At 38.7% G+C, this 14,678-nt stretch overlaps 1 protein-coding gene across 8 annotated transcripts in view; it reads right to left on the bottom strand.

The window, feature by feature from the left end:
* LOC124355304 (protein grainyhead) overlaps positions 1–14,678 on the bottom strand; it is a 299,632-nt gene that overhangs the window by 27,461 nt on the left and 257,493 nt on the right. For all 8 annotated transcript variants that reach the window (XM_046806387.1, XM_046806391.1, XM_046806392.1 and 5 more), the window contains 3 exons: positions 8,167–8,261; positions 3,981–4,037; positions 307–405 (listed from right to left, as the gene is read on the bottom strand). In XM_046806387.1, coding sequence (XP_046662343.1) covers positions 307–405; positions 3,981–4,037; positions 8,167–8,261 — 251 coding nt within the window. The remainder of the gene's footprint in view (positions 1–306; positions 406–3,980; positions 4,038–8,166; positions 8,262–14,678) is intronic.

Below are 14,678 nucleotides of genomic sequence, written 5' to 3'. Positions count from 1 at the left end.
AAAATCTGTAATTTTAGTGATTACCCCAGTACATCTCTATTCCATGACAATGTCAATGACACTTCTTACGGAATTTTACCGCTAGTTCTATTCCGTCTGCGAGGTTCAAGAGCATGTCTCGGAATTGCTTACAAACATATTTCAACTTCAACTTAAAACCTTTAGATTTCCTTAAGTGTTGTTAAAATCGAAACAGAAACAGTAAACTTGTTTTGGGATCTTTATAAGAGCTATTTTAAATAATTGGTAAATAATTTTTGTGACGTAATTTATAAAAAATATTTGCTTATCTTGTATTGAACTTACCTTATCACAAAAGACCTTGATCTGACAGTAGCCTCTATGGAAGACAGGGCCTTCCCTGGTGTCTTCGTAGGTGTCAATCTGTAAATGAAGTGGCAGCCCCTAGAACAAACCAACAAACATAGATTAAGTGCAAAGCTACGAAATTGAATAAGGGACATTTAGGAATTTAAGATTTGATGGAGATCCAAGAAGCCGAAATGTAATAACACACTTTATTTAAAGCTTAAGAAATTTATTTAGGCGGGGAAATTGAAAAATAGACTTCCAATCTATGAAATGTAATACTGTTGATGAAACCCCTGATGCAACAATGCCAGATATTCATTTCGAGTGATCATATGAGGCCCAACGATAATCTAGGTCTGCAAAAGGCAAGCGTGGAACTAAAGGCCCGCCTCCTACTATGCCCATTAACGAACCGAATGGCGTGAATGGGTCTTGGGTTTATATATCACACAGAATGGCGTTCCACAAAATCGAGCATCTCGAATGAGGAACGGATTCGGCCGATTGTCTCGGTGATATTTTACTCCCAAAAGGGAGAAGGCTGTCATCTGCTAGAACATAAGTTGCTTTAGCAGGAGATTCACCTATTCTTTGTCATCCAAGAGTTGGTAGGATAACAAAGAGGCCATACGAGCTTTTGAGGGGCTTCTTTGGACTTATTTACATAAGAAACGTGGACAGATTGTTACTTTATGCGACCTGTCGTGAAGAACAGTGTTCTGTCAATCTAAATACCACAATTCAGAATTGCGACAAAGTAGGATTCAATGAACCGAAACCAAAACGGGAGATTTAAGAATTCAAAGGGTTGAACATCTAGGAGAGGCTTCGTCTTCTTGAAAGCATTATGTTAAAGATTAACGTCTGCGAGATGAATTCATCATTCCTGAGCAAGATTCTGTTATTGGAAGCCAAAAAGGTGTGACATAAGAATATTACTTCACGTTTCTTTTAGTTCGAAAAAAATTAGAGCATGTTTTCAATTTGTTGATGAATATGTTAAAATACCATTACAGTGGTGTAAAATTGTTTGAATACAAAAGTGTCCAACTCTTTATGAAGGCCAAAAGAAGCTTACCAGATAGCTGCATAAATTTTTATTTATTTTTTTTTTTCATGTTTCACTTTTTATGGATTCTTAGTGTGTTTATATTTCCAAACTCGTGCTTTATTGGAACTCTCACGAGATGAAACCTTTTTAAAGTTAACAAATCAAAACTGGTCAGGTAGAAACGAACCGATCTCAACAGTCGAGTACTGTATCTACTCAAAGGTTCATCTATATCGATTTCCCATCTCCCGGTGGAGGGAAAGTCTATCCTCCGACGACGCTATCCCATTAGCCGACGCGTGTGGGCAGAGAGCTCCGACGCGACCAGACGATGGACGGAAGGAGAAAGCTCCAAAGCCACAAAAAGCCGCCGATGTTATCAATCGAGACTTAGCCTTTCACTCGGTATTATTTGTATAAGAAACCAACCGAGGAGATTAATTAACGCGGACATCCACCGGCCTTGGATTAGCGCCCAGCGAAGGATTAATTTTACATTTCCGTTTTTTGGAAGACATGTCGGGCACGCCCTCGGCCCAAAAACCGAACCGACAGAGCGTTAAATATAAAACACCTGTGAGATTAAGTTGGTATAAAAACAACCGTTGTTTCGACATTGGAGTAATTTTTATCCGCCCAGCTGTCCCAGTATCATGCGTAATTAACGCGATTAATTGACACAGTCTCGCAAAGTACCCTTTATATAGGTCCCACTAAAAAAGCGACGAACACTTTTTCACGGCTTGAGAGGGAATAATTAAAGCACTTTCCGAGGCGAATGCAATTGGTATATTACTAAAATGACACTGAGTTATCTGTAACAGACTTGATTATGGGTTTAATTGGACATTTGAATTGCAAATGGGCTTAAGCTGTAGAAAATAAACTTCGAATTCAGTGCGAACGTGAAATTAACAGACATATAACAGCGGATTAAATCACATACATATCCATTGAACTAAACCGCTCTTGCAAATAGATAAATAATCATTATATAGATAGTTTTTCATCCTCATGTCACTTAAAATTAACGAACTCTATATAACTAATAAATTAACTTCCTAGTGAACGTGATGCACAAATCTGATTATGTTCAATTACCAGTAGAACGTAGGTACAACTGTAATTAGATAAATTGATTACGACATTAAAGGAAAATATTACTAAACTTAAATAAGCGCAATAACCATCACTTGGGTAATAAATAGTCTGTGATTCACATTACACATCTACTGTATTATACATACTGGTTTGCTTTAATTTCCAAGACATTGAAAATAAGTCAGGAAAACAAAACAATAATAGGCAAACTTAGGTTTATAATAAATATAATACTTTAGTGGAAGACACATTATTAAAAATACTAAGTTGTACCTGATACGTAGTAGTGTATAACTTCTGTAAAAAACTGAGATTATTATTCATCATTAGATTGTAATATGAACCTCACGCTAGTTATAAGCCTAATGGTACAAAACAAAACAACTTCCTAAAATGTTCAGCTTGTTTACGGCCATGAAGTACAAAAGTTAAAAAAAATAACAACACTACAATTTTAGTTCTTGTCACAAACACAATTGTGTTTTGTTTATTTCCAGCATTAATCGATACCTGTCGGATACTTTTCTTCGATGTGAAATTCGACCAACCGACATAACCTCAAATGTTCGCAAGAAATGCAGACACGATTTCCCGCGGAAAGAGCGGCCGCGGCGGTGGCAGTGGGTATCTGCGTGATCAGCTGTCAAATGGTAGACAATCATACGGCAATACCGCCAATTACACGAGGTACCAACATAACCTAACCTCAACTCAGTTCTCACGTAGCACTGCACCGCTATTAATGGCCGATCAAGATTACTCCGAGAGCGAGTGGACGTTGTACCGTATCATTCCCTGGTACGTTCTCTTTATTACATATTTATCACTTGTTGGCAGAGAAGTGTTAAACACGACTCGTCCTTGCTCATGCATGTTCATCGGGTCGATTGTAATCGTGTTGTGAAAACCCGGCAACACCGCTGTGCTGCGCTACCATCTCATCATCGGCAGTGACGTCTCTTTATCACAAAACAGAGATAAATAAGAAGCTCGGTTTATCTGTAGTAGATAGTCACTTTATTCTGATACAAAGAGGGGACAGTTACAACAATTCAAAACACAAGATTAACAAACAGGCTGAGCGTTAGCGAAGCCTACGACTCGAGACGCCGAAAAATGTCATTTATCTCTGTCAGCACGATATTTAGAGCAAGAACTAACCTATATATTTGAAATTTTGCACAAAGCCTCATTTATTATAAGCAAAACGCATTCAGCGGTGGTGCATGGTGTTACTCTATGAGATTTGCCTGTGCATTAGCGAATATGTTTACATTCCTCTATGGATGCCCATGATGGCAACGGGAAAATCACAGAATAAATCAATTTTTAAACAAACTACTCATACGATATTTTAACACACAACTTATTAACTGAATACTGTATGTAGCCTAATGAACTGAGGTATAGACTATAAATTGTGTATCCGACCTCATTAAAGCCTGCTACACTACACGTGTTTATGCACGTAGGCTACTCTTACCTTGTTGGATAAATAGGTTGTGAATATTCTTACCTTGACTCCTTTCTGACTGCTGAAGTCGGTGCTGAGGCATTGAACGGCAATGTTAATCTGAAAAAATAAAATTGCGTTACACAGTATTCGATATTGCTACCTACCATATGGTTATGTCCCAATTAAGCAATATTCTAAGGTTTTTTATCCTGCATGGTACAGCTCAGATTATCCGTCCGTTTTATTGGCAATAACGATTTAGTTTAATACCGTAACTTTATGGTGCAGCCTGCTTCTGAATTATGCGGCAAAACAACAATCCAGGCATCGCAGAGGAGCGTGGTAGTGGTCAGATCGTTAGTTTGTGATTACCTACTTCCTTTACTTACCATCCTTTTACCTAATATTTTCTCTTTGCCTTAAGAATGGTAATCAGGGATCTATCGCACTTTTACGGGTTAGTTTTTCGTTTGACCAAAGGACTTCCCCTTTTGTAATCGGTTTTATACGAGCGATAAAGGAAAAACCGAGAAGTTCCCAAGTGACTGCTTGTTCCAAACCCGGCCAAGTTTCGCTCTGCCGTCCCTACACACCACCCAGGATATTTCCTGATTACACGCTGACAGAACCTATCCTTCACCGCCAAACTAGAAGTATAAATCAGCGACGCAATGACAAATACTCGTGTTGTAGCTGGGCAAGCAATCAGGCTAACGAGAGTGGGGTAATTGTGGCCAACATTAGTGCGTCCTATCATTGTTCGAGTTATTAATTAAGTTTCCAGGATAGATTAGAACCCGGGACCTCCGGCCATACCACCTGGCCTGCCGTACATCCATCTACCCGTGGTTCGCTCGGCTTACCTCGGAGTTAATGGAGGACTGTCGACGGCTAGTTTAACCGCCAACGGAGATTAGGCCATTTTTCACCCTCTAGCCAGTAGAAAGTTAGTGGGTTAGATATACCGAGAACATTTCAACATGGCTGTTATCAAAATTAAAGGCCTTTGCTGTATTGGTAATTATTTAAACTATAACCTATTTTATATTGTAATATTTTTTCAAACTTTGGTGCTAATTATAAATGCTTTCCTTATTATATCTCATAACTCCTCACAGTTAATAAACTATCGTATTTTTTTCAGCTGAGGCCGATCCCTTTTAAGTCTTATTCTGCGAGTCCTCATAGGCCACTGACCTGTACGACGGTCTTATCAAGCAGAATAACAAGGGGAGTTGACAGTAAAAAAGTAAAGATGTCTTATTTTACCAGGCGAAGTTAGGCCTAAGAAGCACTCTCTGACACAACCTGGGGACCAACGGCTTAAACGTGACTTCCGAACCACCATCAATGGCCGGGCAGGCGGGCTGCTTGCAAGGACACCCATCCAAGCAGCAGCCACGCTCGACGTTGCTTGGTCTGGTTATCTTCCGATAACCGTTGTACTCACTAAACTGCGCCATGGGCAACAGTAAAAGGTCGATAGTACACATAAAGACTGCAACGGTCCCAGACGGAATTTGAACCCGTGCTTTCCCTATCTCAGAGCCAAAGCGTCCATCATCACTCCGTAATACAGGTGCAAGTTAACAATTGGTAAGTCTAAGTTTAAGTTTCAATTTCTTGGTAAACTATCAATACAGTACATTCAATTTTCTGATGTGAGTAAATTTATTTACTGATTTGTGTTTTAAAACAGTTTTACCCGTTCGCAAAGAACTGTACGTTGAAAATCAGTAGGAAATAACAAAATAAAGATAGACGTGCAGGCAGTTGGTTCTATAAGAACGACAATAAACGCCCGAGCGTAAAGCCCACGGCCCAGCAGCAACATGGCCGCCGAGCGAACAGACATTTTGGAAACTTGCCAGCACAGAAATTCTCCTTTTTATACCCAATTAGAGAGTTTACAAAGTAAGGTGGCCGAGCGGCTAGCGGCTAGCCCGCATGCGTTAGCCGATAATTTATACGGAGTATGCCTGCCTGACCCTCGGTAGTTTGATTGAAGTGGGCATAAATTATTTGTGTGGAGACGTGTCCGCAATGGGGGCGCTGCGATGGGAGATAGTGAGGTGCACGTCAGCCCGAGCGCCGCCGAGATGACGAGTGGCAGAAGAACTGACGCAGAACCTTCCTTACAGAGTGGCTGTACAGAAGAATTCCACTGAACTTGAAAGCTATTCGTGGAAACTTCAGTTGCTTGTTTGGGGATCACCGCGGGACATTGTCAAAGACAATTCATCAAAAAATAATAAAACAATTCATGGAAATCTTGACGCTGTACCCCTTACTAACAACGGGGTATTATTATATATTGTGGTACAATAATATTAATTTGTGGTATTGTGCAATGAAATTAGATTTTTTTATTGCCCATTAGCAATACAACACTGCATGGAACATTGTCATAATGATATACGAATAATATTCATACCACCCATATTTCATATAATTATAATATTATTTGTACATGCCGTTTGAAATTTTATCAGATCCCAAGAAAATCGCTTAACACGTCTATTGAAAATTTCAATTTCTAAACTTCCACCGTCAGATACAAGCCTCCCAAGAATTCCTCCAAGGTGTAACACACTCTGTTCATGAGATAATTATTTAGTCCATTTTTAAAATATTGAAAGGGTTTAACTAGTTTTTATATAGTCCTGTAGAGCATTAAAATATGCACATTGCAACAATGTAGTTAGTTTTACGTGTTATGCAAGCATAGTATATTAAAGCAACCCAGTGCTTTAAAGAATTAGCAATAGATGAAACTAATATGTCCATTGTTCCTTCAAAGATCTGAATCGCTTTCACAACACAACATGTAAAATTTTATTTTGAAATGTTTGTAAGGATGCATTTACTTACTGAAGACTCCAAATTACAGAAAGTCGCAATGCCTTTTAATTAAAATAATTAAATTATTTCTTGCTTTGATATAATACACTGAACTTGCAATCTCACTCCCAACTTGGAAATAACACATATAACTAAAAACCTCGGAACTAAATGGATAGAATGGAGAATAAATAAAAGAATGTAGCTTCTTCAGATAGAAAAATCACGCCTATTTAATTACACTAGTAAACCGCTGACTGGATTTACAGTTTTAAAGCCAGCAGAAACAATAATTAAGAGCCGTTTATAATCCACGACGCATTGCGCCGCTTTTAGAATTTCGACTGGGAATCCACGGCTGCACCGAGGTAACAAATTTACGGCCCCGGTGCTAGTATCGGGACTGATTGCGCTCGCTGTGTGATTATACTAATAGGCGAGCAGGCCGGTCCAGTGTTTTCTATTAAAAAGCGATAAATCCGGCCGTAGATCAAGAGTGGCAAGGGCCATTAGGTGTGCGTTATTACACCCGACCTGACAACGTCCCACGGCGGGTTTAGTAACGCTTTTCCCCGCGAAAGTTCGACCAGAGGCCCGATTCGGTCTGCCCGCCTTTGGTGAATAATGGGGGTCAGTCCGGTGATGCATGGGGGTTCTCGCCGCGAGACTTGCGAAAAGAGCATTCGCGATGCTTTCTCCCTTTGTGCATACACCAGAGGGTATGAATACCCTTGCCTTCATACCCTTGCCTCAATACCTTTGCTCCATACCCTTGTCTCCATACCCTTGCTTCCATACCCTGGTCTCCATACCCTTGCTTCCATACCCTTGCCTACATACCCTTGTCTCCATACCCTTGTCTCCATAACCTTGTCTCCATACTCTTGCCCGTGTAAGTACCAGAGTTATTTAGACGCTTAGTATTATTCAGCCTCCAACTGAAGGTAACCCCTACAAAGGCGTTAACTTTCCAACTAATTCATAAGAAATGTCTTTGTATTGTATTAAAATTTCTAATAAATTTTAAAATCGAAGTGTAATGTTGATTTTTCTAAGTTTAATATTTGCAGGATTTATGTTATATTATTGGTAATACTGATCAATTTATAAATGTTTAAACAAAGCTTTTAATATTTAAATTTAACCCAATATGGCAGTTTCAACATTCGTCTAATGAGTATTACGATTAGTATTATTTGTTTCAAAATATTCAAAAATAAATCTGTTTCTAACACATTCACATTCAGGGAGGTAATTCAAATGCTACAATTAAGTACTGGGTTTGAAATATCAAATAACAAAAGAGTAAAAGACAATTTTAAAAACTAAGTAAGCATATTATTTTAATAACATCAAAATTTTAAATAATAACAAAATAGAGCGATGACTGTGGTGTACTATTTACCTTAGCAGAGCTTTCCAGTGGGTTCCAGTAGACGGCGATTGCATTATGGGAAACCTCTTCTATGCACCCCACCAGGCCTACACTATTCTTCGTGTCTGAAAACAACAAAAGTGGTCACAAATATGTCAGAAATTAAAAATTATACGAATATATGCAGAAGTGTTACCGACAATACAAGTCTTACATTTTAATACATTTATGTTCTTCATTAAGATTAAAACAGTGAACTGAACATGTTAACAGTAACAAAACAACTAACCGCCGTAATGTTCTAACTAAAATAAATATGGCATAAAACTAGTATATAAACAACTTCAAACAAAAGCAAAATCACTCACACATTCAAGAAAAGACATGCAATTTAAATAAAAGAATATTTAAATACAGTAATATGCGGGAACACATAAAAAAAATGAAATGACACGTGAAAAAGTTTCTGTGGCATATTAATACTCTGTCTAATTTATAATACAAACGCTAATAAAATAATTTAAATAACGAAAAACAATTAAAAAAACTTATAAAAACCATGCATGGCTTCAATAAAACTACTAGCACGTTACTTACAAAATCCAAAATACGAATGACTGAACAAAAATGGTTACAATGAAATAAAAATATATATTAATATCTCAATATAATATAAACTATGATTTAATACGACTATAGGATTTTTATGTGGTAAATATATATATATATATATATATATATATATATATATATATATATATATATATATATAGTAGGCTTTCACCAATGGAGTAATATATTGTGTATAATAATTGTTTACTAAACAACAGTAAATAAAATAATTCTTCATATAAGGTGTACTATGTGTCTTTGAAACAGAATTGTGGCTTCTGCCAAATGTAATACGTTCAAAGAAATCATCTTTAAACGCAGTGGTCATCTTAAAACTGCCGAAACCAAACAACCTTTGCCAGACTCAGTCGCTGGAAAAGAAACTGGAAGCCGCAGGGCACGGAGTTGACGTAATTGGAACCGTAATGCCGGAGTCAAATTGGGTTCGAAGAACCCGAGTCAACCCGGGGGATGGGTATCGGGGAATTGGAAAATTGGAAAATAATTGAAATGAAAGTTGGCCGCGAGGGCGGGCAGGGTTGACGGTTTGGCGGGACCGGACCCCGCCCCCACCACGCATGAATGGAGCGGAGTGCGCTACAGAAACTGGATTTTAACAACAGCTGAAAACCAGAATATCGTGTTTGAATTATCATTATTTCAGTCGGTTTGGGCCGTTAGCTACAAATGGGTCAATGCCCATCCCTCGTCTACCCAGTCCAGTTCTCCTTCTTCTTCTTAGCGGTGGCTGTCTACCTACTCTCGGTTTCGCGGCGTCTTTACCGAGTCCGGTTCCCGAGGTTGGGACAGTTCCGTGATATATGAGACAGCACCGATGGTTTTATCGTTTCCTCGGACTCGTCTTCAACTGGTTTTCGGCTACCGGAGGATCTGCTACGTTTACAAAACTAAAACTTTATTACCAACTACTGTTGACTTTGCAATCAATATAAGCACACAATATCAGGGTGTCACAGACGTTTCTTTATTCACTGATGAATGTGTATTTATAGCAAGGTGCCATCCAAAGGAATGAAAGTGAGTTTTATCTTCCTGAACTGCGATTAGACAACACGAAGTCTTCACAAATCAACATTTTGCACAGTGCATTTGTTGTTATAGGGTACAAAGGAATGAGAGTGACTTTTATCTTCCTTTCCCTGAATTGCGGTTAGATAACACGAAGTCTCCACAAATCAACTTCTTGCACAGTGCATTTGTTGTTATAAGGTATACAAAGGAATGAGAGTGACTTTTATCTTCCTTTCCCTGAATTGCGATTAGATAACACGAAGTCTCCACAAATCAACTTCTTGCACAGTGCATTTGTTGTTATAAGGTACAAAGGAATGAGAGTGACTTTTATCTTCCTTTCCCTGAATTGCGATTAGATAACACGAAGTCTCCACAAATCAACTTCTTGCACAGTGCATTTGTTGTTATAAGGTACAAAGGAATGAGAGTGACTTTTATCTTCCTTTCCCTGAATTGCGATTAGATAACACGAAATCTCCACAAATCAACTTCTTGCACAGTGCATTTGTTGTTATAAGGTACAATGGAATGCAAGTGTCTTTTATCTTCCTTTCCCTGAACTGCGATTAGATAACACGAAGTCTCCACAAATCAACTTCTTGCACAGTGCATTTGTTATTAAGGTACAAATCCCAGAAACTGCAAGCCTGTAGCTTGTGTACTAAAGCTTTCACTGAGAATGCGACTGGTCGAAAACTTCAAGTGTTCAGATATTCCTCAGAGTTGTTGCCTCGTCAGAAGACCCAGCGCGATGTTTCCCAATGTGTGCCCAGCTAGAGCCTATCCGAGCTGTCATTAGAGAACGGATGGAATCAATTTGCCGGACTGCCCTGCCTGCAGCCACCCAGGCATCGCTTATTAAAATAATCACACAAATTAAAAGTTGCGCGATTATGTAGTGCGAACGGTTACGTATAATTTCGCCGGCATTACCGGTAATAACGGTTCAAGTTTTCGATTCATTACCACCACTGTTTGCCGGAATGGCTCCCGAGGAATCTACCGAGCGATCTGACCTTTCCGCGCAGCCGGCTGAAAAAGACCTCCTTATTTTGGAGTTTCAACGTTCACAACCGGTTCTCACTTGTGTGATGGTATCACGGGCTTTCAAGATCTGTTTGCCGAAATATCTCAGTCAGAACGAGCAAATTCTTCTTGGGATTTATCACTAGTGGTCAAACAATTCGTTTTTACGTCAAAATTTGACAAACGATACAAGAATTTGAAACGACAAGTATTGTATAATATTTCACTGATTTTCTTAGAGTGAAATTATTTTAAGAAAAAAAAAAAAACAATATTAATAAATTAGAGAAATGTACCGCCAATTCACCCAATTAACTAGCGGTCTGAGAGTTTTTGGTCAAAATATATCTTTATTTTACATACGTTGTACTGCATTTGAAAGTGCTGTACCACATTCCAGTATGACATACAATATTTTGTATATTGTTCTGCTAAGTAATTATCACATAATTTGCACAAATAATTTAATAATACCTACTACTTTTCATAGGACAGAATCCAAATTCAGAATAGTTACACGAAAAGTAAACAAATAAGTAACTTATGGGGTGAATAACAACGTACTGGTACATTGTGACGGGTCAGAATACAAACTGACCTCACGATTTATAGGCAGCTAAAGCAATTCCATTGACATTTGTGTGTTGTAACACCTGCCGCGGGTTCTTTTAAGTTCTCCTAACTGTAAAGAGTCCACCGCAGTAAAGGAAGCCTCGACATCAAGGTCCCACGGTGACGGGGGAATCTAAAATTCAATCTGAGAGGACATCAAAACCTTTTGAAGGCAGTGGAAGAAAACAAACATAAAAGCTGACGATGTCTCGGAGTGGAAGAGATCTCTCGGCCGGGCAGCGCCACGCTAGGAGGTCCATTAAACGAAGAGGTCGAGTCCGAACGTCCCTTCCACCGGTATAACTCCCAAACAACATTTACATTCTGATGGCCCCAGATACAGGAACAAAGACCGAGGACCGAATACATTATACAATCTAATTGACAGAAGTTGGAGGCTCGATTTATAGGGTGCGCTCCGAGCGGTACAATCACATGAAAACTTTATTTATTGGCCCATTGCCGGTCTTAATCTAGCGGGCTGCAGCAATTACGCCGCAGCGTACCAGATTACGTCCCGGCGCGGCGTATTGTGAGCCTGGGAACGTAAACGTGCACCACTTACGGTGAAATATGCCCCTTGTAGTGGTGCTCTGATTGGTGGTGGCAGTGGAGGTGACACAGCCTGTGGTCGAGTGATGAGTGGGAACAGACTTTACGTCGATCAATGGAAAAGAAGACAATAGGTGGAAATCACGTTCAACTGTCGTGAAATTTGCCAGTACCTGTCACTTAATCTTTAATCGCCCTTAGGGCGCCTCTAAAAAGCCTGCTTAATTGCGGAAAAGGCCTTTACTCTCGATTATCCAATAGGTTAAAATTCGCCATCGCACATGTTTCCTGAATTTATCGATTCTATGTGATTTTTCATCGATTGAAGCATCCTGCATCTACTAATTTTTGAACATCCAATTTACATGTCAAGATAGTTCTTCTATTCTCATTAGAAGTTACAGCTTGCTTTTTATCGATCCCCCCACCCACCATCGACTTGGAATTGTGCTAAAGGATCTTCTTTCCAGCAAAAGGTTACGATTAAATAACGATGTACATACAATTGAACCGAATCTCCTCTTTGCTTCAAAATTGACTGGTTGAGAGAACCCAACATACCTTTCTTTACGATTAAACAGCTGCTGGAGTAATTGTTGAGTTACGAGTAACTTTTTCCAGCCCACTAATGAGATTTGCCCATTAGATTCCTTAATGTTTTCAAGATAAACCCTCGAATATAACGCAAAAATAGGGTTCAGGCATGATGAATTTTCACTAAGCATTCTTGAGTTTTATATTCTGCCCGCTCATTTATTGGAGAGAGTAATACTAAACGTCTTGCTCATGTAGGCCTACAATATGCTGAGAGACGGTACTTGAAACTCAGGAGTTATGGCTTTGCGATCACCGCTTTCATCGATCTGTTTATCAGAGATCTAACGGTGGTCATGGAACTGTGGTTGTCGGAGATTGAGCCATAACTCAAACCCTCGGTAGCTGGGTCGCCCTGTCGTCTTGTTATGTTTTATTATACTTATCAACGTAGCCATCTATTATGATTACTACACGAATAAATTAAATCGCTTTCCAACTTTGGTTATTGACAAATCGTCGTTCGTCAGAGACGGAATTCAATTTAGGCGATAGTGATCAGTGTTTGAAGAGCGGGCGGAGGGAGACTCCCGGAAGATGGCCGCTGTTTCTCAATTATCATCTCTCTTGAAGTTTATTACACTTGGAGAACGTCGACAATTTATAGACGTATTTGCATGACTGTTCATTATTTCACTTTGTCCATGACAATATCACGATACTACGAGTATTACCTTCATGAAGATTACCGGGTACGCACCTATCTGCATTTGAGAATTGCAAAGTTCGTCACAAAGAGAATGGGAAATACTTTATATTTTGAAATGTCATACATGAAAGGTAAGATGTTACTCCCACATTAGAGAGTTTAATTTGCTCGATTAAGAGTTTGTTTGACTTAACATAACCCTAAATGTAATATTTTAAAATAGTCCATTGTCTAATCAAAGTATATAAAACGTAACATTCCCTTTTTATAACACACATAAGTTAAAAAAATAACACCATCCTCCAAGATAAGTGTTGTAGCCACTAACTACTTCGAATGATCGAATGATTGACATCAATCGATTCATCTCGAAGGCCAAATATTTATTTCACAATCAGTTTGTCATTTCAGAATGGTTTTGAACCAACAGACCTTAGAAAGCACATTTCACATGGACAGAATTTCGTTATTTCACAACAAAACTAACGATACAGTGAAGTTTTACATGGTGAATGGAGGCATCAGTTATTTTCAATAACAAAGCCATTACATTTAATTAATTGACAAGCCAAGATTATCTATCGCATTCTGTTCCGAAGAGCAAAGCAGACTATAAATATTCAAAGATGACGTGGATGAAAAAGTTATGACAGCCGTAAAATTCCACTTTCAACAAGACAAATCCAAAACTCCTGAGAGTATAACAAGAAGAACCAACGTAATCTGGATTAAATCCATCTTATCGCCGCCGAGAATAATACAAAGTCGGATGTTTCGTTGAAAAGATTTGAATGATATTTGGACAGAGATAGAGGTAAGAAAGAGAGAGCAAGGCAGGTGTCCGATAATTGAGGAGATAATCTTAGAGTGGATCCGTTAGTCTATCGCTCCGTCAACCGAAACTAAATCCGCCGCCATCTTGGAGTATAAAAAGTGAGGAATCAGGTGTCATCTTTGCCTCCCACGGCTCTGGAGGTAGGAAAGTCCTTTTACATCATAGTACAAAATAACAGTTTGTTCACGCTCAGCGTCAAAATCCAGAATCTCTGAAGACGTCTTTGACGATATTCGGCAGAACTCGATGCTTTAGAGTGAAGAAGTTCACACAAAAATGATTCGTCAAAATCATTTTTATTTAATGGACGCATTTTCTTCGTGATGTGTATTAAAAATCTTTAAAAAAGGAACAAAGACCTTTATTTGTAAGTAGAATGGTTAATTGGCTTCTTCGCCACCCTGTATAAAAAAGACTGAAAATTGTTCGATTCGAGAATTTATTTTAGTTTACCGTTTACATCACTGCATATTTTAATATCGCCAACAAAATTATAAACCATCTGATGCAGTAGTAGAGCAGAAATAAGGGAGTATTTGTTTCAACATCAAAAGAGAGTGAGGGCAATGTATTATAATGGTCCACTCTTTGTTGTATATCTCAATTATTTACATTGGAACACGTACA

This window comes from Homalodisca vitripennis, chromosome 2, assembly GCF_021130785.1.
Source record: "Homalodisca vitripennis isolate AUS2020 chromosome 2, UT_GWSS_2.1, whole genome shotgun sequence".
Classification (NCBI taxonomy): domain Eukaryota; kingdom Metazoa; phylum Arthropoda; class Insecta; order Hemiptera; family Cicadellidae; genus Homalodisca; species Homalodisca vitripennis.
This window is presented reverse-complemented; position numbering and strand designations above follow the sequence as displayed.